The following is a 26,646-nucleotide window of genomic DNA, read 5'->3' as shown; positions in this document are numbered from 1 at the left end:
GGGGCAAACAAGAATGAGTTATTTAAGGGGAACATAGTATAAGCTAAACAAAATGAATTATTTCTGGAGATGGATGGTAGTGATTGCTGTGTAAAAATGTGAATACACTTAAGATCGCTGAACTGTATACTTAGAATCATTAAAACAATACATTTTATAATATACATACTACCATAATGTTTTAAAAGACATTAAAATGTGATCCTATTAGCCTCACTGCAGATTTCACTATTAAACTAAGGCCCAGACTGGTTCTAAACTTGAAAGTTCTATAAACCTAGACCAACCATCACTGCTTCCCATCTGCCTACACCACAAGTGGTGGTCACTTTCACACCATACATCTACCTCTGTGATTCTTGACAAAAACTTTACTTCTTAAGAGAAAACAGTATTTTGACATGTGTTTGCCAAAACTGTATAAAGTTTTTACACATATTTTTTCTAGATAACCGCTGGAAAAAAAGTTCTCGCTTTAGTTAATGTACCTGGCACCTACTCGGACTCTGAAACAAAATGAAAGTGCTCAGGGACTATATAAGCTCTATGGCAGGAAGAAAATGGCAGTAGGTGGAAATTCTGTAGGTATGTAACTGGTAATATAATCTGTGAGCTTCTTTTAAATAGTCCTCCTCTACCTTTCACTGTTGGAATCAAGTAGATGAGTTTGAATGGAGTTCCATTCTTCAATCTGCTCATGAAGCTTATTTTGTCTACTTGTTTTTTTCAAAGTACAAATTCTCTCTACAATTGTGAACCTTACCCTCTTCTTTGCATTTTTCTCTCCAGAGAAGGTTGTCCTCAGCCAAAATTCTCCAGTAACGACACGTCTGAGCTGCTTGCAGCAGGTCTTTGGGTTCCAGGAATGAAAGCACATAAAGCGCCAGCTGTGGAAAAGGAAAGGGCATAGTATACTCATATGAAAAGAACTATAGAAAGGTTAATCGTTCTCCACAGAATAAAATACTTATATGTAAATGTAATTCTACATTATAATTTCTAAATCTATGAAAGGCATACCATCAATCTTGACAAATTTAAACTAAATTAAAAATAACCCACTCTGTTTACTTCTAAAAACTACACACTAAACATATCTGTTCTTGCCTTTTCTCTGCAACCCTCAACACATGTGTGTATGTATGTACATAGGTGTTTATTTTGCCCACTCTGGGGCTTGAATTCAGGGCCTCATGTTCTTCCTCTTGCTTGTTTGTTCATGGCTGACACTCTTTATCATATCAGCTATACCTCCAGCCTTGTACTTTTTATTGGTTATCTCAGTAAAAATATTGATGCTTGCTAGTTTTTTCTGTAACTGAGTCTGTTGAATAGATTTGGCTTAGGAAAGTCACATAAACATTCTTTGACTTCAGGAGGACAGGAATAGGAAACTCACCTCTTTAGGGAGCAAGGAAATGAAGTCTCGTTGAAACTGAGGTTCTATCACTTGCATCATATGCTTCACTTGTGTTGGTTCACAGCTATCAATAAGCTCATCTAAAGCAAGCAACTTCTCTGGTCCACTCCAGCTCTGCCAAAGAGGAATTACAAACTTTTATGATTTTAACAGATGTCTCAAATTACAAACTCACAAAGAAAAATCCCTATCACCTATAGCCATGTCTAAACAAGGCAGAACTACATAAAATGTGTCAGTAAATGAGTCACTATTAAAAAAGCAATATAAGAACAATAGACTGTAAATGCCGATAGAGAATTATCTCTGATCAAATATTTTAGAGAATGGGGTGTAGACTGGAAGAAACAAGCTAGAATAAAAGACACATAACTAATTCATATTTTGGGTAATGGTTTGGAAATCTGTTTTTTGTTTTGTTTTGCCAGTCCTGGGGCTTGAATTGGGGGCTTGTTTTAATGCTTAGCCCCACTTCTGGCCTGTTTTGTTTTTTGGCAGTGGTGGTGGTTAAATGATGGCTGAGTCTCACGGGCTTTACTTCTTCAGAGGCAGTCTTCAGATCACAGCCTCCTAAGTAGCTAGGATTACAGGTGTGCTAAAAACTTTAAACTATTTCTGATCTCCCAACCCACCCCACACTCCTGACTAGAATGAAAGTTCTGTGAAAAAGCATTTTTGTTTGTTTTACTTAAACTGTTGTATCCCAGACTCAAATTAGAATGCAGCACAAAATATGTACTCAATAAGAGTAAATGAATGAATCCTAAGACAGTCAGGGATTATTACAGCCATGCTATCTCAAAACAGTAAAGAATGTATTTTTTATATTTATAGTATCCTTAGGGCTTGCTTGGTCTGGTTCCAAGAGTGGTTTCAACATACATACATGATTGAACAGCAAGAGCAGTAGTTAAGAACCACATTAAAACAAAAGAACAAAACCTACAACAGCCTCTAATGAGGAATAGTGGAATACAGCATTAAATTGGATCAGAAAGCCCAACTTTTAAAAGGAGACACTGTCACTAATTAGGTCACAGTGCAAACTCTTTAGGCCTTAGGTGTTTGGGGTTTCTTTTGGTGAAAAGAATGGGTTAACTGATCATTCTTTTACTTGTCTGAAAAATTGTCTTGGAAAAGAAAAGAGAAAGCACTTCTTTTGGCCTTTCAAAGAAAATTTTGGGAATATACTGAGGAGGCTAGGAAAAACACTCCAGGTTTGCAATAATCAGGAAAATAAAATCTTAAAATCTGTGGCTAAATTTTAAAATTGAAAATTCCCCACAGAAACAGCATTTTGTTTTGGGTTAATGATATGCACAGGTGGAGAAAAGTGGAAGGGGCACTGAACTGTGATCAGGAGCCTGGGATTCACTATGGAACTGTAGAACTGCAAGTATCTTAACTTGAGTCAGTAATAAAGGGCTTGGTTCCCAAATACTGGTCAAGAAGCAGAATTCTGACTAATACCTGAGGGTCTGATTCAGTAGTCAGGATATGGCTGAGGACATTTAAAACTTAAAACACAAACAAACAAAAAATCCAAGCAACTTATAGTGTTGGCACAGGTGATGTACAGACCAGTAGCCGGAGACCATTGGTTTGGGTGACAATGATCCAACCAGACAGAGGGTTTTAAGACCTTGGGTGGTACTGTACCTGAATGTCATATGGACAAGAACTCACTTTCTCTAGGACCTCCAACATGGTTATCCAATGTGCTTAAACAGCTCCCATTTTACTATGGGCCAGTTCTAATTGTTGTTATGTTCCACAATGTCAGAGTCTAACTTGACTATGATTTATGTTTTACTTACTGAAGAAACCAAGAATTTCTGTTCCTGTTTTAATATTAAAGACAGGAAACAGTATTTTTTTCCTGTGTTTACTGTAAATACACGACTTTCTGCAATCAACCAGAACAAAGTTGAGCAAAATTTCTTAAACACACTGTAATTCAGTGTGGGCATTGTCCCTGAGCTTCTTTTGCTCAAGGTTAACTCTCTACCACTCCAACTACAGATCCTCTTCCGGGTTTTTGGTAGTTTAGTTGAGGTAAGCGTCTCACAGCTTTCACTGCCTGGGCTGGCTTTGAACTGTGATCCTTAAGCTCTCAGCCTCCTGACTAGCCCAGCACAAATACCATCTCAAAGTAATAATAAACTCATTCTTTTGTCACTATCCTGTAGTTTTTAATCTTTTATTGAGTAGAAAATATTTCTAAAACAACTTTTAAGTGTTAGCATGGAACCTGAGGAAATCTTTAACAGAGTAGGCTTCACCTTATTTTACTATCAAGGAAGTTATTGTATATACTTTATCATTTTTAATACTTAGATTGTAACTCTGAACTATTAAGGGGCATTTATGGGCTTGCTGTAAACACACTTATTAAAATAGTATAAAGATATTCATAAAAGACTAAACACTTACTAAAATAGTATAAAGATAAAACACCCATAACACTTCCACATAATTTATCTTTGATTCTCACAGTAATATGTGAAGCCAGGGTTAGTCCCATTCTAAGACCAGAGAACACAAGACTGAAAGGCTGTCTCTTGACCAGTGAAAGAAAATGAAAATTTATGGATTTTTCATTATATTTCCAAGCTTTAAGCAAATTTACATTTTCCTCCACTTGACAAATTCTTAGTGTTATATTTGTCTCATGGAGTATGAAAATAAAAGGAGTGTTTACATAATATTAGTAAAAGTATCCACTTCCTAAGAGGCAAATCCATATACTCTGGTTTCTCTTTAGAGCACACCAAGCTTTTGCCTTTTACTGAGAGGCAAATCCAAAATTTGAACTAAAAGCTCTTGCTGTGGAGTTCATCCATACCATTCTGTCAAAATGCCTTGGAATCTAAATTTCAACATGAAAGAAGGTTGATATTCCATCAGTGACTTTAACTAGTTAAAAATTTTTCAAGTAAGAAAGCAGATATTGACACCAAAATTACATAAACTAAAAAGAAAGAAGAACTTCCCTTCAAAATTAACAATCAGGAAATAAAGAAAAAGAAAAGTAGAACCAAAGGCTACTAAAAATTCCAAACAGTACAAAATTCTCATTTTTTTTGTTTTTCTTTTTAATTTGCACTTCTGTTTTGCAGTGGCAGTCTGTTTCAATTTCCTTTATCCAAAAGGATGTACCATTTGTTTCTCATTCAATTTACAAATTGAGTCGGGAGTATTTTGTCAGAATAGATGGAGCTGGACCAAAACAATGCTCTATCACTGCCGCAGGAGCAATAGGAGGACAGTAAGGGGACGAGATCTCCCATTCTGCTTGTTATGTAACAGAAACACGTTGTTAAATGCCCCTGCAGTGTATCTGTAGAAATCTCATCAGTTTAATTATCCCTCAGTTGTACCAGAGGTCAGCTCACGCTTACCACCACTTTACTATGAAATTATATCTGCCTACAAGTTAAGACATTAAAGTACTTTTGAGCCTTTAGGCAAGTGACTCATTCCTAGATACTCTGGCACAACCCAGAACCACGAGACCTGGATTATGTCAGAGATAGACAAGACCAAGTTCCTGATCTACCTGTCAAATTGACCTTCTGTGGCTATAGATGTTTGCTACAGAATATTTATCTGAAAAAATTATAGTTTAATACCTTCAGTGATAATTCCACATTATTTCTGTTGACTAAAAAAAGTAAGTTTTCTTCATTTACTTCTCATGTGAAAAACACCAAACACTTTCATAGGACCAAATGCTAATGTTCATTAGTTTACTGAGTCCCACTGAGTGTAAGAAACAAGCTTTTGTTTGTTTGTGGTTTAGTTTTATTGTGGCTGTTTTAAGTTCATGTGTATCCTACGCTGGCCTGGGATTCACTATGTACAGCCTAGCTAACCTTGCACTCTCATCTTAGCTAGGATTACATGAATTTTCCACCAACCCTCGCTCAAGAAACAAGTATTTTTTTTTGAATTTTATAATTAACATTTCTGAAATTGAGATAGTCCTAAGAAACTATGGAGTCTCAGCTTTGATGAAATATGGTAAGTGGTAACATTTGGATATTTCATCAAGGAAATCAAAAGCTAGCTGACAAGAAAACATTGTATTAAAAAAAACACTCAAGTGCCCCAACAGGTCAATATTACAAAGAGTTTCCTTGAAATTGGTGAATACCATTGACTTACAAAACAAAAAACAAACAGTATAGTATGCTAAAACACTGGGAAAAATGGGTTCTACCACATAAAAAATAAAATCTTATCCTGAACTACCTCCTAATAATAAACCATTATGAATGAAATAAGCATTTTAAGTTACCTAGAATAATAAAATTATCACTTGCTTTTCAATTATTCTGGTAAAATGCCACAAAGTCAGTTCTGCACTATGCTTGGTACTATGTTGCTTATACTTAGTGCATGCACAAGCATGCCAAAACACACTTCCATCTCCCTGGCTTTAAGTTGGTATCTGAGTTTATTTTCACCTCTTATTGATGGACAATTTTCTTCAAGGAGGATGAACAATAAGAAGTTCAAATTCTGAGAACATACATAAAAAAAGAAATTGAAATCTAAATTTTAAAATATATAAATCATCTCTGTACATCAGTTTGATAATAAAAATTTGAAAAAAAATAAATAAAATATATAAATCAGAGGCAAAAAAATATAAGCAGAGAGGAGGGGCTTATAAGATTTTCATAACAATAAAACTAACTCCTCTAACCAGAGATTCTTAACCTTAGTACTACTGCCATGCTGGGCAGCCATTCTTTCCTGTGGGAGGGAGACCGTTTTTTTATACTGCCTCTACTCACTAGATGCCAGCAATGTCCCACCCCCTACCTACTCAACAAGGACATACTGAGACACTCATGTCTCAAACAGGGAAAAAGCCAAATCCTTTTCAGAGCCAAAGCCTTAACCTTTTAGTTTCCCCTCACAAAGGGGGCAAAAAATTAAAAAAAAAAAAAAAGACATCTTGAGTGTTTCTGAAATCAGTTAAAGGGAAGAAAATAGTTTTAAGTCCACTTAAAAGCAACACTGCTTCAAGTAAGTTCTTCCAGGTATAGAGGAAAATTTTTAGTTATGCCTAAGTATTTAAAGCACTAGTAACTAATATAAGAGGATATCTTAAAACTCTGAAATACCATATAAGGTCCAAAGGTCTATCTTAATTATTATTTCTTTATTTATCTGTTTTACATCCAACCATTGAAGCAGTCACTCAAGGTACCCTTTTTTACATTAGAGTGGTAGCTAGAGTGGTAGTGACTTAATCTATGCCAACTATTTTGCTTACCCATGGGATTTATATGCATTTATCTCACAAGAAGAAAAGATAAATCAACTAAATTAAGTATCACAATCATATGTTAGAAAATCAATATTCAGGATTGGTCTCAAGCAACTTTCCAGTAAGTAGTCAAAGAATGTAGTAAGTACTAGTAAAGGAGTAGTTAGCACACTAAGCCATGTACAATCTGGGCAGTGTTGGGAAGAAGCTGAATCAACTCTACTAAGGTAGTAGTGACAGGTAAGTTACCTCCAAGTGACTAATTCGAGTTCTAAAATTAGTCTTAAATTCCTTATTTATAAACAGTGTGATTTAGAAAACAAGGGCACAACAACCCAGAAATCCAAACATAATTAAGAAAAAAGTACAGTCTTTAAAATTACAAATAAAAAATACAAATGTATACAAAATGAAAGAGTTGGGCTTTCCTAACAATTACACTTAAAATGTGTTTTATTCTTAATAGCATTTTGTTGAAGATATTTGTCATAGGAGAGCCACCATTTTAAAGTGTACCTTGCAGTGGTTCTCAGCACAACCATCATACTGGGTAGCCATCACTATTATCCAGTTTCAGAACCTATCACCCAACAAGTAAGTAACTCTACACCTATTAGCAGTTAGTTCCAATCCCTTCCTTCTGTGCCTGGCAACCAGCCATCTACTTTATTTCTATGGATTTGCCTGTTCTGGACATTTCACATGAACAGAATGAAAAGAGCCAACATGTGCCCTTTTGGGTCTTCCTTCTTTCACTAAGCACAGTATTTCCAAGGTTCATTTATGGTATAGTAAGTAACAATATTTCATTCTATTTTATGGCTGAATAATCCCCAATTTTTTGCAGCAATTAAGTGCAACACTCCAAGTAGTGGGTTTATAGATGTCACCTGAAACATCTTCAGCCATTCCTGGAGGCCTGTTGGTGGTTGGACAGATGTAATTCGGCGTCGTTGTTGCCCTTGGCCATTGGCTGCTCTCAGGTCCCCAAATGTTGTTGGTGTTGCTGAATAAGGTACAAGCCCAGTGGTACTACAAAAAGAAGTACAATAATAAAAGCAAAGACAAATATTTATTAAGAATCATGAATTCTTTTTTATTAAGAATGATGATCTGGCATATTTCAATTAGTCCTTTTATTTGATTATTCTCAAGAGTAGGGGTACACAAAAAACCTACTCTGCTATTCTTAAAGAGTTTTCTCCCTCCTATTACTATCCAACAAAGCTAACTGTTAAACCAAATGAAAAGAATCTCAACAGCAAAACATCAAGTAGTTGATACAAACAAATAAAGTTAACCTGTTTCCCTAGGACTAAAGGTGTGGCTTAGTATTAAGCACATACAATTAGCATAAACAAAAAACCCTGAGTTCAATCTGAAATTACCAATAAATGAAGAAATAAAGTTTTTCTTCTTACAACAGGTAGGGAAGCCCCAGTTCTATGACTGGTTTTCAGTGAGACAACTGGAGTCTAAATTTTTACTATATTAAAAAAGTATGAAACTGCTAATGCTGTCAACAGCTCAGATGAAACAAAATTAAAAAAATGTTTTGGATATCACTAGTCGCATACTTACTTCCTGAAGCTTGCCCTAGATGGCTTCAAATGTATAATATTTACCTATTGCTGTCTTAACTTTTGTTGTTCTTTAGTTTAGTCTAGACATTTGACAAGATCAGTCTCGATTAGAAATGTAGTTATTCAAAATAGGCAGAGGGAACTTATAGGCAAAATTAAATAAGATCATCTAAATGTTTATCAATGATTTAAGCTTTGAGAAATTAAAAGCCAAACAAACCAGAAATTAAATTTTTCTTTTCTTTTCTTTTTTTTTTTGGCCAGTCCTGGGGCTTGGACTCAGGGCCCGAGCACTGTCCCTGACTTCTTTTTGCTCAAGGCTAGCACTCTGCCACTTGAGCCACAGCGCCACTTCTGGCCGTTTTCTATATACGTGGTGCTAGAGAATCAGATTAACCCAGGGCTTCATGTATACGAGGCGAGCTCTCTTGCCACTAGGCCATATTCCCAGCCCGAAATTCAATTTTTCAAATAATAAAATGATGAAAACTAGATAGTCTAGTCCTAACAAGGGCAACCAGTAGAAAGAATATAGTAATAGATAGACTATTAATTACAATACTTTCTAATTCCTCTAATTAAAGTATTAGTGAATATTATCATTGCTTTAAAGGTATTACCTAATAAGAGCAGGTTTAGTTAACAAAATTTGTACTTGTGAAATAGTTCTCTATTTACTAAGTATTTAAAGTCCAAAGAACCCATATAAATTGTATCATAATAAATGAGAATCAACTGGCAATCAAATCCGGTAAATTACTAATGAAACAAATTCCTATTTTTAATTCCTGTTTTGTTTTGTTGTTAAAATGAACCTCAACCACCACCATTTTATAGGAAATCTTCATAGATGTCCATTTAAAACTGGGTAACATTTATATATTTCATATTTATATTCAACAAGTCTAACCTTTCAAATTCATTTTTCTTTAAAATAAAATATGTTAATGAAATTTTCATGTTCCTACCTGCCAAAAATGTGTCAAAAATATAACAAAACATCGAATATATACATTACTAACTGACAAGATCTTCAAAAGGAAATAGGAAGCAATTTGCTATTGGGTCTAAATTTGTTTTAGTAAGGTATATTAAAAAAAAAACTAGTTACTTTCTCAATATAAAAACTAAGCAACTAAAACAAATTTTACTTGAATGTGTTCCTTCATAAAAATCTAGTACTCATTAATTATAAGCTATCATAAAAAAACTGAACATAATATCTTTCTCCTGGAGTCAGTCATATTGATTAGTATAAGAACAAAATAACATAGTTGACTGGAATGTTAATATTTAAAAATTAGCATTGGTAGTTTTAACATTAAACTCAAATTCTCTTCAAATATTTTATCAAGGCCTGAAGAAATGAAGTTTAGTTTTTACTTCTCTCTATCCTCCACCCATCTGTGATGTGCTGAAACACAGCAAAATTGCCAAAAGGCAGAGTTAAGAGGAAGGGAGACAGTTAACATAAGGTGGGGGGGGGGGGGGGGGGAACCACAACAAAAAGCAGGTCCTAAATAGTAAGAGCTTTGTCTTCATCGTCTGTGTCATCTCTTCAGATTTTTGTATGTAAAATTATCCTAGTAATGATGTCTAAAGTTTATAAGCAACCATTTGAAAACATTTTTCCATAACTGAAGAAAAACATACTGTTTCTCTGTTTGGGGCAAAGAGGTGTTATGTAACCTGTAATAATTTTTTTTTAAATCATACCAATGTTAATGTCATTGCAACCTACAGAATAAAAATAACTAAATCAAAATATTTTGTGGAAAAATATAACTATGAAGTCTTTATTCCTAACTTCTGATTAGTTACTTGAAGAATTGACAGTTAAAGAAAAAAAAGAACCAAAAAGGTACTTTTGTTATTTAAATTTTTTAAATATAGCATTCTAAGTAACATTCAAAGCCATTTTTAATTGGCTGGGGAATAGATATTGTGCTTAAGTTAGCCTAATTAGCGTGAGAGTGGGAAAAGTTTTATACTGATGCAAAATCCAAAAATGATGGACTGAAGCAAGAAACAAGACTACAATTGTATTTAGTTGTTATGGAAACTATTCTACTGCTGTAGAAATGTATGTGTTAAAACATAAAGCTACCAAGCCAGTAAAAGTAAATTCTAACACATTAATTTCACAAAATAAGAATTAGTATTTGAGATATTTACTTCACAAATAAATATACTTTCAATTCTGCATACATAAAAATATCCATCATAGCTGTTGCTATAGTAACAAGATACTTTTGCTCATACTCATATTTTAGTTTACTTTTTGGGAATTCCTTAAAAACATTTAAAAATTTTGGTCCACAAAGGAACTTTTGCTTGTGTCTTACATCAGTATGTTAGTACAAAATACAGTGGTAGTCATTCTTCCCTCATGTAAATGATGTTACATCCTAATTTCAGTCATCTCAAAATAAGTTAAACAGTCAAAATGATCAGTAGCATTACTGCAAAAGAATGAAAGGAGGAAAGAAATGCTTTCAGAATCAACTCTAAAAGACATGACAACTCTGGGAGAATAGATGATGATAATTATTACCTTGTATATTCTGAGACTTTGCATGGTTTCTTTCCCAAAGAAAAGGAGCGGACCTCAGAACCATGGTCCAACTTTCTTTTCATCTATAAAGTAAAAAAAATAAGATAGTGTTTTTTAAGGCACTTATTTAACTATCAAGTCTTTTGTTAGGATTCTTCCTATTAAAAAGTGTTAAATTCTCAAGTAATTACAATAACTAAGTAATTAATACAGAAAATGAATGTTATCTTTTTTTTTTTTTTTACTTGTCCTACATTGTTTTACTCTTAACAGTCTAGGGAAGGTAGATTATCCCTGGGGTATTTTGTCCAGAAGGGCAGCATTTCTTGTTTTAAAAACTAATATTCATCATATATAATTCTTGGGAATAATATACCTATGTTTTCCAGTTGAATAATCAATATTAAAAAAGTCATTCGTTCATATAGAAGAGAACCATATTTAACATGCCTTCCTTACTAATCTCCATCCCTTACTATTCTTCATTTTTCTTTTAAAAACATGTTTTAAAAAAGATAAACAGAATTTAAAATTTCCAAACCAGAAATAAGGAGTAGCTAACTGAATTGTAAAAACACTCATACTATACTATATAAAGACAGCAATGTATATAATCTTAGAGCTTCATTACAATCATAATAAAGTAATTAATATGGGCAGTTAAAAAGAGTAAATCCACCACAACAGAGAAATTTGGAGATGGTACAATAAAGCTGAAAGGAAAAGTCATCAATTGCTATAAAAACAGAGTATACCTTCTACATAGGACAAATATTCTAACTTAAACCAACAAAAATATTCTAAGAAATTAAATTATGTCCTTTTAAAGATATCCCCAAAATAACATTTTAACATGTTTTATTATGCTGTGTTACATTATTAATATATTAAGAATTATATTTTATCAATACTGAAATACTTGTTTTCATGTTTCACTATCAGTTTAATCGAGGTCATCTGACTATGCGTTTATTTTAAAGCCAGAAAATAAGATGTTAAGATTCAACTTTTTCCATTTCAAATATGTACCCATTAATTAATTACTGTCTTACTGCAAGTTACAGGAAACAGACAGCTATCTTCATTTTTATAGTAGCTGAAAACCCTATTTTTTAGCAGCCTACTGCTTTCACATGGGAACACCATAAAACAGAATGATACAATGTGAATACTAAAGAGAACCAAAGGACTCAAAATCTTTTTAAGACTGGATAATGATTGCGTCCATCCCCATGAAAGAAAAGTCTTCTTACCCATTAAAGGACAACTTAGGATATTTTTTAAAACCTTCTTATCCATAAAGGATGACTTAGGACACTAGAGCTGGACGCGAGGGTACAAGCTTATCCACAATTTATATCTTAGTTTGTGAAATACTGAAAAAAAAAAAAAAGGAACTTGTCTGCTTTCTTTTCTTTAGAACTTTCTGCACTTATTACAATGTTTTAAAGTGATTAGGTCCAAAAGCCATTATTTTCTTTCTCTAGTTTTATTTAAAAACGTAATGTAAAAACATGCAGGTAGCCACATGCTTCCATGTATATAAGCTATAGAAATACATAGACATATATTTATATCATATTTGTAAATGAACACATCAGGAAGGTCAGTCAATATTTTAATAACTTTCACAGAATATTTTCATAACTGTTACAAGAAACTTTGATGTTCATTCTAATTAAGTTTGTAATACTGGCTTTCAAAACTTCTAGATATCCTGTAAATACATTGGTGTTAATGCCATTTGCCAGTAAAGGAAAACTTTATTTCCATCTTAGAAACCCCTCAATGAATTTTTAGAAAATGCCCAAAATATATACCAAGGAACCACTGAGAAAAGGTTTATTTAAATTTTTTATAAAATAAAGCACTTTCTGAATGCTATAGAACTCTTTTACATATTGTACTATTTATTGAAAAATACTGCCTTCTATAACCAAAATTTAATTCTGCAATTTTTTAGGGGCATGGGAAGTATCATCCCTCATTAAAAATAAATCCCAAATATTCTAGTAATCCTACATGTTAAGAGTCAAGTAATGAGAAAAGAAACATATAAGGTATAGAAAAATTGAAGGCAAATGGTTCACTAAAAGCCGACTAAGGAGAGTGTATTTCCAGGTCAGCATCTAACGGAGCCACGTTTCTAAAGTCTGACTATATTTTTAATGAGAAATTCTCAGATTAAAATGTACATTTTATTTTAAATTTAAGGCTTTTCCCAGCTCATGATGCTTTTTCATCATTTGCTTACAGTAATGAAATAAAGCAGAATACCAGACATCCAGCCACCCACCAAAATTAGAGGATACTGCAGCCATCTCTGATGATACAGATTTTCCTTCCCAGGCAGGCACACACACAATCACACAGCACAGTGAGAAAACAGATTACTTACTTTGTAAAAAATCATTTTTAATGTGCCGTAGAAACCCATATTTTCTGTATTTTTCCCCTTCAGTGGTTCTGTGCCCCCGTGTGTCCGGCTGCTTGGCAGTCTCTGACAATATAAACCTTTTTCAGGTAGGTATGTCACAGATTCTAATGTGGACATGCTCAGGCACGTCAGAAAAGGAAGATTAGGGAGCAGAACCGGCAACCAAACTCCACAGTAAAGGCAAATGCAGCTCAGTATCAAACCGCTTCTCGGGACGCACATACATACATGCAGCCTGACTGAGGAGAACTCGAGGGAATAATGAGAGAGAACCGAGAAGATTATTGGAGGAGACGGTGCCCTGTCAAAGCCTTGACTGAACAGATTCCTCCCTCGGCAGCAGAAGGATCAGATTACATCTTCCCTTGAACACAGAATGGTGCAGTCCAGGATTCAGCAATGCAGACTGCACATCAATTATATGGTGATCCGCTCCAGGGAGCCCGTAAGCAAGCACACAACCCACTCAGCAGAGGGAGGATGTGGGCAGCAGAGGACCGCCCCCACACCACAGCCCCTCTCCCTTTCCAAACTTTCAGCAGATTATTTTCGTGTTCTGTAAATCTGTATTTGTTAACAGTCTTAAAGAGCAAGCAACATTCCCACAAATAACTCCTTCCAGAAATATTTTGAAAATGAAATATATTTTTATGCCACCCCTTCCAAGGAAGAGGCAAAGCATGCTATTTTTATTAACTGTCATCCCACAGTAGTGCTGGCACAGTCTGGTCAGATCCTTCAAGTAGCTTGGATGGTACCAAATGGCAGTATCAAAAAGGAAAAATTAAATACTCTGTGGAAAATGACAATAAAGTAAATCTATTTGGAACATAGAGTATTTGCAGAAACATGTAGTAAGTTCCATTTCAACTTGTATTGTCCTCTTATATTACAACTTGATGAAAATATTCCCTACGCTTTTCCATTTCATTCTTTCAAAACTCAGTTTTCAAGAAAATACTATGGACTTCATCAATTCTTAGTAATCAGGAGATTTAACAAACATTCTAAACAAATGTATAAAGTCTGTCTGAAAGGCTATTTTGTCCAAAGGAACAATGCGCTTTTTGGAGGAGGGGCCTTGTCCTTATTTGCTAATCTTGGGTCAACAGGAAGCACTGTACTTGCATCTGCAAAATTACTTTGACGGTATGCATTGCTTGTCATTAAAAAGGCATTTAATAGAATAATAAAGGTGCCAATATCGCCTGAAGGCGTTTTTTTTCTAGAATGACTACCACACAAATCTAAAAATTTCATCTTGCAACATGCTACCCAACTAGTTTCCAATGTAATTATAAGATTCCTTGGACTAGAAAGGCCTATTATTAAGGGCCTAGTTAATTAACTTCTATCCCTCTCCATTAACATTCTTTATTACAAGTAAACTGTGTGCCTACAGTTGAAGTCCTCACAAAGTTTCTTCAGAAAAAAAGAAAAACTATATAGACAATGCATTTTAATACTTTTTGCAATGGGAGTAAATGACTAAAATGATTTTAAGTATTGCATAAGATAGCTTTAAATTTAAAACATAAATGTACACTACTATGATATGCAGATAGCCATTTAAATTTCAGTGAATTAAAAGCATAAATAGAATGTTAAAAAATATATAAAACCAATGTAATATCTTACTTTAAAATGACAATAACATTCTTTTTATAAAGATAAACATCCCTGGCTCCATCCTAGAAATGAGATACTATTATCTTTTGTTAAAAATCTACATGGTCCTTAAAACACTTTTCCCTCAGAAACAACATGTACACACCAAACTCAGCAGAAGTTAGTTTTTAATATAATCAATTAGCTCACTTCATAGGGAAGTGTTTTTAAATTGAAATCTATTACTCTCAGCAAAAAAAAAAAAAAACCTACTTGCTAGAAATAGACCAATAAAACCTTATTATGAAAGGGGTCAGAACACTCATGATTTAGGAAAGAACAACAAATAGCCCTGTTCTAAGCCATCTGAAGGAAAGAACTGTAATGGCTGAAGTCGCCTCTAGAATTTGTCAGTGATAAGTAGATTTTCATAAAAGTGGAATACAATATATACATACAATACAATAGCATAAATTCACTGACTTCAACTGAAATCTTGTCCTCTTTCTAGCTGAATGACCTTTCCAATGTCTACTCATTTAAGAACAGAAACCAACATAAAGAGTACTTTTTCAAAACCTAGAAGGTTAAAGAAGAAAATTCTGAAATTTTGTATATTCAAAGGAATATGTTCATGGTTACCTCTTACTAATGCTATTTCTCTTCCACAAAAATTTGTTTATATGTAAGCATGCACATTTATGTTTTATTTTTGAATAGGTAAAATATTTAATAGTTTAAAAATACAGGGGCTGGGAATATGGCCTAGTGGCAAGAATGCTTGCCTCCTACACATGAAGCTCTCAGTTTGATTCCCCAGCACCCCATATATGGAAAATGGCCAGGAGGGGCGCTGTGGCTCAGGTGGCAGAGTGCTAGCCTTGAGCGGGAAGAAGCCAGGGATGGTGCTCAGGCCCTGAGTCCAATGCGCCCAGGACTGGCCAAAAAAAAAAAAAAATAATAATAATAATAATATATATATACACACACACAAAAAAAGAATATGTTAAGTTTTTACACTACCACAATACCTTCATATACAATGGTTTCCATTTGAGAATGATTTTTAGCACTCTCATAAATACTATCAGTGAAAATTGTCATACATTTTACTATTATCAGAAAACGCTATACATTAACAATGCTAACGAAGGCATTCTCATATTCCTATTTCTAATAATCTTGGCTAATTAAACTACAGATGTTTAAAAGTTTAAAAACTCCTAAGTTTTTAGTGATATGCTATTAAAAAGTTCATGTGTTTGGGCTGGGAACATGGCCTAGTGGCAAGAGTGCTTGCCTCGTATACATGAGGCCCTGGGTTCAATTCCCCAGCACCACATATACAGAAAATGGCCATAAGTGGCGCTGGGGCTCAAGTGGCAGAGTGCTAGCCTTGAGCAAAAAGAAGCCAGGGACAGTGCACAGGCCCTGAGTCCAAGGTCCAGGACTGCCCCCCCCCCCAAAAAAAAAAGTTAATGTGTTTTTATTCATATTTACCTGTCTTACACTTGTGGTAGACATTTCAAACCTCATGTCATTCAATAATTAATGTTACTTTTTAAAGTGTTTTCTATGTGGAGAATGAATGGTGCAACTTGTGAACAGGGATGGGAGGAGGAAACTGGAGGAATGTGAAAGAAGGGGTAACATTCGTCCAGAAAGAAATGTACTCATTACCTGACTTAAGAAATAGTAAATCCTCTGTACAACAGTAACAATAACATATATCTTATGCTAGAAAATTACGTAAGTTCCTTGAAAGGGTTATCTAGTCAACTATTGATATTCATCATCTCAATTTTTAGAATACCTCAATGTACCAAATATTTTCTTATTAATGGTCAACTCAGTTTTCTTGTTATTTTCAGCCAGGCAATGCTTTCTCCCCATTCTATTAAAAACATAATCATTTCTTACGTTGACGACAACAACCTGTAAACACTATTGAAAATCTACTAGCAAGGGTAATGATCAACAATGAAGTCCTCAAATACAGTTCACCTAAGACCCAATGTTTTTCTCATCTTAACTGCCACTGAGCCAACTGTGTAAAAATGTATGACAGCAGAATCTTGAGTAAAATAAACCACAAAAATATGATATACTACCCCCAGAGCAAATCCATGAGCTAGTAAAAGGGGGCTCTTACTGAGCACAAAGTTGAGATCAAAGTTTGTCAAAAGAGCAAGTTATAATTACAAACAAAAAAATATAACCCAATATACAATGAGAAAAACCTAAAATCTTGTTAATGAGGTCAGAAATATAAACATGGTGTCAACCCAAAGGAAACAATTAGTTCTTTTACTTACTTTGACAGATAATTACTTCCATGTCATACATATACAATTCCCTTATTGTTCTATTATCATTACTAGTACTATTACTGGTTCTATTGTTACAGCTCAGTGGCATTATTCTTGTATATTTTTCTCCTCTGTTACCTATTCCTTAAAAGTTCACATCTTAATTTCACTTATAGGGAATACTGAAAAATAGTATGTAACAAGTGTCAGTTTTTAATACTTGGCAATACAAGTAAGAAACACCAATCATTGTGTTATTTGGATAAGTATAAGAAAACTACACTTTTTGATATATGTGGTATTTAAATTTTTATTAAAATTGATACTAGGACTACTGTTTTCATTACTTTGCTAATAGTTAAAAATACATTTCTACTTTATAATAGCAAGAGGGTGTGTTTCTATTTTTGTGTTAGTGATTTTATTATTTTCACAACAACACTTTAATCTAGGAAGTCATGGGAAACCACCTACAGATAGCTATTTTGCCCTGAGCACAGAATTTAGAGACAATTCAAAATGCAACATCTAAGAAAAGAATGTCAAGCATGTTGAGGCTAAAAGAATCTTTTTGAAATTTCACTGTCACTGTTATTAACTTTCTGGGATGTTAGTTCTTATTCAAAGGCTTATGACTAAAACTAGCAAGTTAATAAACCTGTTTTATTATAGTTGTTCTATCAATCAATTAAAATAGTATGTCCAGCATTTACATATTCACTGATGCAAGTAGGTGACAGCATTGGCTGATAAGGTGTTTCCTGACTCATTCATGAACAATTTACTGAGCTCCTAGTAGGTGTCAGGCACAGAGTAAATCTATGATTTTAAGGCTTTTTCCTCTATTAAATTTATAGTCAATTAAGAAGAAAGTGATTTATACATACTTTTGACTTAGAACTCACAATAAAATCCTCAACAGTACTAAGAATTTACAAAATTAAGGGTCTTATGCATGCTCTAGTTCCCAAGTTCAGTATATCTTTCTGATTTCTATTAGACATGAAGTGGCTAAGTGGACATAAAAAGAAAACAAGGGCTGGGAATATGGCCTAGTGGCAAGAGTGCTTTGCCTCATATACATGAAGCCCTGGGTTTGATTCCCCAGCACCACATATATAGAAAATAGCCAGAAGTGGCGCTGTGGCTCAAGTGGCAGAGTGCTAGCCTTGAGCAAAAAGAAGCCAGGGACAGTGCTCAGGCCCTGAGTCCAAAGCCCAGGACTGGCCAATAAATAAATAAATACATAAATACATAAATAAATAAATAAATAAACAAACAAATAAATAAATAAATAAATAAATGAACGAACAAACAAACAAATAAATAGAAAACAAAAGTAAAGAATGAAAAAAGTATTACATTATGTAGATAATATACATACAAACTACTGGGAAATCTTAATTGTTCATTGCATGAAAAGATTATTTTGGTCTATATTTTGGTTTTTCTTGCAGGTAGCAAATATGGGAAAATGGCCCATTATGTATGTCTCAATGTCTACAAAATGCTTTGGAATACACTAAGTACAATAACTTTCCACCCCTAGCTGGCACGACAAAAAACCAACAGAGAACCTAAGCATGAATTGTCAAATTGGGTAGAATACTTAAGAAAATGGAGAAATTATTTAAATAATCCATGAAGATTTCATGAGAGTTTAAAAGATGGAAGTGTAAGTTTAGTAAGTGTTGAGGAGGAAGAAGGAATTCTCACTTGTGGACCTGGGGACAGGTAGAACGTTGCCATGATAAACTGTAGGATGAATAACAACATCTATACAACTTCTCATCACCACTGGTCTTGGAAGGGTCTTTGTAGGATAACCTATGGGGTGCTCTTTCTCCTAATTCAAACACTTAATACTAGAATTAAAATGTCATTTGGCTTATTAGTAATGCCTTCTTCAAAAGTGCTTCTTCCTGCCATGACTCATCTGTCCATTTAAGATCTCAGAGAGTCTTTCTGTGCAAGAACTTTTACTGTGTGGGTATGAAGAATGCTGACTTCTTATTTTAGTTACAAACATTGACTAATAAAAGGTCTTTCTACTTCAACAGGCGCACATACCAGCAATCATACAGCTAAGCAAGTTGTATTCTTGAATAAAGAAAGAATTGTTAAATATTATTAAATATACTTCTCCAAAGATTCAAGACAGTCTATCTCAGTGGAAGTAGGTAAGCAGGCAGAGATACAATTCATAGATTCCCACCAATATGTGGCCACAAAGTTTTTTGCCATTAAAAAATATATAGCTTTCTTGGAAAACTTTCATTGTGCTCCACCACCATTCCCCTCCCCTACTAATCTGTCTTCAAGCCCAAGACTCAGAGCCTCCTTCTAAGAAGAACATCTTGAATCTATAGAAAATGTTTATCACATATGGAACTAGAAGGGCTACTGCAAACTAAAAGGATGCGTTCACATTCTATAATGGCCCATTTGAAAGATTAAAAGGAGTTTAAAAAGCCAAGATACAGATAGTAAAAAAAAATGTTAGCAGTGGTCATCTAAATGGCTTAATAAAAGATTTCCCCCCTTTTTTTTCTCTTACATGTCAAAACACAGATTTAACCTTTTGAGTACCTACCTCTTATGTGCTAACTGTTAAAGGCAATAGAGACCGTGGTAATCAACTATACATACGTTGATTTATAATTTGAAACTTATTTGAAAACACTGAATATCTATTCTAGGTTAGTAGGACAAGAATGACACCAAGTTCTTCTAAGAAATGTACATTATAGTAATCTTTAATCAAATTCTTTACTTATTTTAGGGTAAGCTTACTCGCTTTTTTAAGTATTCAAGTATTTGACATAGCTGTGGAGTAGGTAAGAACCCAGTAATCATGTCACCACTATGTTGAAAAAGAAGATTCTAAATATTCATTTTACAAACATCAATTTACATTTTAAAGCAATTACTCTACATATAATTTAGCCAACTGTATTCTTTGCTATGAAAAAAAGTCAAGAAGAATATGACTAACATAATGCTTACATGATCCTCTACCTTTTCAGTAGATTCCAAAGACTCAAATGATTTGGCAAATAAAATGTTGCTGGAAATGGGGGGAAGAGAGGGGGGCATGAATAGTGTTAGACCTAACTTTGCCTGCTATGGAATTCTTTTCAAAATTATTTATTTGCACAGTGCATAGTGATGTGTGCACATACTCCTAGCACTCGGGAGATGAAAGCAATAGGACTGTAAATCCAAACCAGCCTGTGCTACATACTGTTTCAAAACAAAAAAACTATTAATTTTAAAATGTTCCTGAGGTATAACAGTCTTTAATTTGCAGTGAACTTTTAGAAGATTAATGGTTAAGAACACTTTATTTTCATAAAATGTTTGAAATAGAAATCTTAATTTACAAATTAGTTTTAATAAATTTTTTAAGTATGACTAAAATATTTACAAACATACACAAAACCTCTAAGTATCTAAAAGTTTAAATTTGAAATCTGTTGTATTTGATATGTAACTAAAAATTCCTTTTTGTAGGACAGAGTTCTTGTAAGTTTTCTACCATTTGGGTGGTATGTAACGACAGAATGATTACTATTACTAAACAAACGAACATTCTGACTTAAGAATTGCTCTGGGTCTGCACAAATGCTTATAGCCATCTACTGAGAAATGCTAGATGATGTTATGAACCATTTCTATAGAATAAGTCTTTTTGAGATTTAAGTATGTGAGTATTTAAGTATATAAAGCATTAGATAAATAAGTATTTAAATCTCATAAACATGTTCAGAATCGCCATGAAAAAAGGCCAGTAAGAAATAGTAAAATCTACCCCAAGAATAAAAATTCAACACTAGTTAAATAAAATAGAACTTTAGTATAATCCTAAAAATCATATTTTGGTTAGCTCTTAAAGACATACATACACATATAAACACTCTTTTTCATTTCAATCCTTTCCTTTGAAATTATTTTGTCAAGAGATAGAATATTAAGAAAAACTTGGACTAGTTTTTCAAGAGATAATATATGAAGACATGTCTGTTGATCATGATCATAACATGAACCACCAAGATTAAAATTAAAATGGTATTTTCTAAGGTATTTTAATTCCTCTGGCTTCATCATACAAATGCCATAAACCAATTCTGTTAAGGCTAAGATGTAATTTATTCCCATCAATGCATAGTAATTACTTCCAAGATTTTAACTTTGTGAAAGTCACTGAATACAGGTAGCACAAGAAAAGGTAATATAAGAAGAATTTACTGTGAGCTTCTAACCCCAAATTCTATTACACTATTATTAGTTTTATCCAAAAGATCCTCTAGGTTTATATATTCATCCTCTATTTCCTAAATAATGAAACAAAGGCACTAGGGATTAAGAACAAATTTTTTTTAAAATTAATTTTTGGATCTAGATGTACAACATTTGAGAAGTATTTAGTCATGGTTAGTAAAATCCAAGCACTAAGAAAAAAAAAAGCAGTAAAATTAGGCAAGATGCGGTAGTCTCTATTCTGAACAAACTCCCAATTCGGGGGGAAAGGGTAGATAAGTCAAGTGAAATACAACAAATAAATGCAACTAGTAAATGACAATATCAATTCATAATGAGCATACATGGAAGCCAGAAAGAGGAAGAAGTAACTATTTTCAGGAAATTCACACGGCAGCCTTTTAAACCTAAAGGATACACAGAAAATAAACACTATTTCAACTCATTTGAGTGCTCTTTCAGGGCCCTGTATCAACAATGCTGTAAACTTTATTCAAGTTTCAATAAGCAACTCCCTTTAAAAAAAAAAAAAAAAAAAGATGTTCTCTTAGGGAAATAAAGTAGACAGCAAACACAATCTGTAACACCAGGCATTTCTTTCAAATGTTGTAATTACATTAACTCATACAACAACCTTGTGCAGAAGCTACTACTATTCCTATTTTATGATAAGAGGCACAGAGAATTTAACTTCCTCAGGGCCATACAAGTGTAAGTAAGGTAATAGAACATAGGCACATCTTACACTCAAATTTATAGAAAATGAAACAGAATTCCTAGACAAAGCAAGAAATACTGGTAGTTTAAAAAAAAAACTACAAGGAAGTTAAAGATTAAAAAGGATAAATATGGTCAAAGTATATAGCATCTATGAAAATAGAACAATTAACCCATTAAAATTGGTTTGGGAAAAGGCGGGGGGGGGGGGGGGTTAAGTGATAGAGGGGATAGGAGTGGAATATACTTTACACATGCCAAAACGTAACAATGAAATCCCGTCAGTATGTAAATGTAGCCTATGTAGAAGAAATCTGTATTTGAACCTCTGCAGACAGTGAAACAGGACAAACCAGAGAGCTGAATATTTTCCCAGATACATCTGGGAATTTACCAAAGGAGCCAGACAAGGAGTTGATAAGCCACCCCCAATGCCTCCTAGTAAAAAATTGCACCCTGTTTTTAACACTATGTATACTGATGATGGGCAGAGTGGACAAAATCTGATGGAAGGTACTCACAGCACATGGGCTTTACATCTTTTTCTAGATCCTCTAGAAACTTTTATGTCTCACATCCTTCATGGTGTTAGGCTTTATTTCCTTACAGCATGAAATAATGAAAAAGATCAAAACATACCAAAGGATCACAAATGAAATTCTTCAAATAAGCTACAAAACTTTACCCAAATGCTGAACCTTGTAGAAAACTGATAGAAGTCATATATCTCTCTAACACTTAATTGAAGAAACTTTGGTTACTACAACCTAAATACACTTGAAAAAACTTTATAACACTTCAATTTGATTTTCAATATTTTTAGTTTCTTATACAAGCCTAAAAGCTATGAAAATAGTTACCTCATTAATTAAGTAGCACATATTCACACTACTTTCCATATGGGCATGTTTATATATATTTACATACATAGAATATATAATATGGTTGTCACTTTGGCCTGTTTTTTCTTCTATTTTTGGCCTTTTTCTTTTCTTTTCTTTTTTAAGAGAGAGACTTGCTATGAAGGAAGGCTTAGAACTTGAAATCCTGCTGGACTTGTGTCCAACTGTTGGGATTACAGATGTGAGCTATCATGGCTGGCTCTGACCCTTGTAAGAGCCAATCCATCTATTAAATAAGTATCAATATGATCCCTGTGTGGTTACTACTTCCTCAAAGTAACTATCAGCATATGTGTGTGTGTGTTCTCTGATTTTGTCTTGATGTCCTATTGTCTTAACTGTTTATTTTGCTTAATATACATTATGACAAAGATTATATTCTAATCTGTGATATTCATTTACTATAATGTTTACTAAGGTGTTTTTTATTATATATTAGATCAACCAAGTATGAGTCATAATTTAATCACTGAGATTATGGGTTGGAGGGAACAAAGACAATACAACAAAGCAAAATCCCAAGACACTATCTCTTGGAAAATCATTCTGATTGCACTCTTGAAGCAGAATGGAAGTAATGAACATGGAAAGACTGTATAAACAAATATTCCACTAGACTAAGGAAGACCAATGGCATCCTGGACTGATTAGGCAGCAACAGAGATGCACATGAGTCAAAAATTAAAGATATGTAGGGCATAAAACTGATAGGACAACCCATGGCTTACTCCTGTAGCCCTAGCTCCTCAGGAGACCAAGATCCAGAATATCATGCATGGTTCAAAGCTAGCCCAGGCAGAAAAGTCTGCGAAACTCCAAAATAACCAGCAAAAAGGCAATCTAGAAACATCACTTATAGAAAACCTGCCTGGTAAACAAGCCCAAGACCCCAAATTCAAACACACATACTGGCCAACTCCCCATACTACCATGCCCCAAAATCCTGATAGGACAGATTGAAGAGACTAATGGGAATTAGAAGAGAAAGATATACAACACACACTGGGTTTCTTGTTTGTATGACTGGATAAAAGATGTCAATATGAATCAAGATTGGTGTTTTATTTTTGTTTTCTACAATACAGGGACAAGCCAGATCTTAAAATACCTGTGAGACCTTCAGGTGAGAATATGTTGCACCTGGCTCTAAAGCTTGGAAGAAAAGTCTGGATTAGAGAGGGAAACATGTGAATCACTGATACAGATCATCTTTGACTTCTTCTTGCCTCCTTCCTAAAGATGTTAGTAACAGTAAAGCCAAAACCTTGTCACAAGATGACCACATCAATTATTTGTCTGTCTTCCCCATTATACCAAATTCCAAGAGATCAGTGATCACTTCCGCATCTCAGTTCCTCACCTGCTTTCTATACTTACTAAGGTATCAAAAAGTAAGATTTGTAAGATATTAGTAATACAACATATTCTAAAAAACAGTAACAAAACTATAAAAATGATTTCAAAATACTGATCTTCAAAATTATTTGAAAAACTTTTAAGAATCAGAGTAAGAGTTAATAAGTGTGAATACATTTTATATTTTAACTGTTATTATTTAGCATTACATTATTTGTAATTTTACATGTCTAATAAATTAAGTTGAAAGAAAATAATTTGCTGGGTAATAACAATGTAATTCTATTGTTTGGGGCTTTCTGTACCTTTAAAATGCCAAGCAGAAAAAGAATATATGGCTCATGCCAGTACTCCTAGCTACTCAAAAGGCTAAGCTTGAAGGCAGCCTGGATCGGCAGAAAAACTCCAAGACACACTAACCTACAATTACCCAGCAAAAAGCAGGAAGTGGAGGTGTGGGTCTAGTGGTAGAGTACCAGCAGTGAGCAAAAAAAAGCCAAATGAGAGCACAAGGCCCTCAATTCAAGCTCTAGTCCTGGTATTAAAAAAAAAAAAAGGAAGGAATGGGTAGCCAGTTACAGGTGGCTCATGCCTGTAATTTCAGCTACTCAGGAGGCTGAGTTCTGAGGCTCACAGTTCAAACTCAGCTGGAGCAGGAAAGCCCATGAGACTCATCTCAAATTAGCCACAAAAAAAAAAATGTGGAGGTGTGACTCAAGTGGTAGAGCACTAGTCTTGAGCAAAATGGCTCAGGGACAGCTCACAGGCCCCAAGTTCAAGCCCCAGGACTGGTACAAAAACTATTTTTTTTACAAGGGGGGGGTGGGAATGTGGCTTAGCAGTAGAGTGCTTGCCTTGCCTAGCATGCATGAAGCTGGGTTCTATTCCTCAGCACCACATAAACAGAAAAATCCAGAAGCAGCGCTATGGCGCAAATGGTAGAGTGCTAGCCTTGAGCAAAAAGAAGCCAGGGACAGTGCGCAGGCCCTGAGTCCAAGCCCCAGGACTGGCACCCAAAAAACAAAAAACAAAAACAAAAACAAAAAAAAACCCTCAACAAACAAAAAGGTCAGAGGATTTAAAGATCTCATTTAAGGTATTACATTTTATAACATTTACCATTTAGACAGCATGTATCACTACATTAGTTATGGAGGGGAAGGGCACAGGACAGGCTCCCAGGCTCCCAATGACAGTTACCTCAACTACATTTAATTTTCTTTGATTTTTGTAGGTTCGCAAAATAAGTAAGGAATAGTTTTAACAACAGAGAATATTACTTGTTTGGATTTCTTCCTTTCTGGTTTTTATCTTTGATGGTTCTGAGGTTTGATTGTAAGGTCTTATGCTTGCTAGACAAGTGAGCTATTACTGAGCCATGATTGAGCATGCACGCACACACACACACACACACACACTCGCTTCTAACTTTGGACACATACTATACAGCTCAACTTCATCTTCAATGTCATAAATCTTCTATGTATAGATGGTTAAATCACCATTGGCTTTCATCTGATAGTAAGTATCTTAGCATGTACACGTCTGTATTATATAACCATAGCTCGGGAATTTTAAGTACATGTATTTTAGATTATGACAGCACAAGTTGGTGACGCTAACTGCACTGGTGGTTTCTAAATTACATTAAAGAGAAACATCTACTAAAATCAGAAACAAGCTCATTTGATGCTCTGGAGGTAGTTTTTGTTTACCATTTATTATTTTTTCATATTAATTAATATTCTAAAAAGGTCTACAGAAAGCTGAACATCCTCTCGAGCTCTGAATTCAGAACACTGACCTTGGACTTTTTCAGAATGATTTTTAATGCACTCTTATTAGTAAAACCTGTTCAAACACATGCCCCATCTGCCAGCACCCCATCTGCAAGCGAGCTTCTTATTCTTGTAGCCAGTGTAACTCCTGCCTGCTTCCTTCTCTTCTCTAACACACCAGCTGTATGGTAATGAGTATGAGCAGCTGAAAAATACTGCATGATAACAAAGCTAATATGAAAACCACAGAGCAACACTTCCCTCGGAGGAAGCAGTTGCAGTATGAACATAGTTGATAAGCTATTAAATAGGAGTTGAGGCTAGAATCTTATTTGTGCGGGGCATCTGTGTGTATTTGGGGTTGGGTATGTAAACACGAATAGAAAAGGCTGAGAGCAAAGGGTACCAAAGCAAGATTGAAATCCCTAACCATGATTGTGA

The 26,646-nt window shown here is 34.3% G+C and overlaps 1 protein-coding gene across 7 annotated transcripts in view; it reads right to left on the bottom strand.

Moving 5' to 3' along the window:
- Fbxw7 (F-box and WD repeat domain containing 7) overlaps positions 1–26,646 on the bottom strand; it is a 106,308-nt gene that overhangs the window by 11,108 nt on the left and 68,554 nt on the right. For 6 of the 7 annotated variants that reach the window (XM_048333759.1, XM_048333762.1, XM_048333761.1 and 3 more), the window contains 4 exons: positions 10,839–10,921; positions 7,592–7,733; positions 1,400–1,534; positions 764–887 (listed from right to left, as the gene is read on the bottom strand). In XM_048333759.1, coding sequence (XP_048189716.1) covers positions 764–887; positions 1,400–1,534; positions 7,592–7,733; positions 10,839–10,921 — 484 coding nt within the window. Of the gene's footprint in view, positions 1–763; positions 888–1,399; positions 1,535–7,591; positions 7,734–10,838; positions 10,922–13,236; positions 14,202–26,646 lie in introns of those variants that run through there. The other variant, XM_048333764.1, reaches the window with a different exon arrangement.

The sequence above is a fragment of the Perognathus longimembris genome, chromosome 24 (genome assembly GCF_023159225.1).
Source record: "Perognathus longimembris pacificus isolate PPM17 chromosome 24, ASM2315922v1, whole genome shotgun sequence".
Classification (NCBI taxonomy): Eukaryota; Metazoa; Chordata; class Mammalia; order Rodentia; family Heteromyidae; genus Perognathus; species Perognathus longimembris.
The sequence above is the reverse complement of the archived record's forward strand: the minus strand, read 5'-3'. Positions and strand labels throughout refer to the sequence as shown.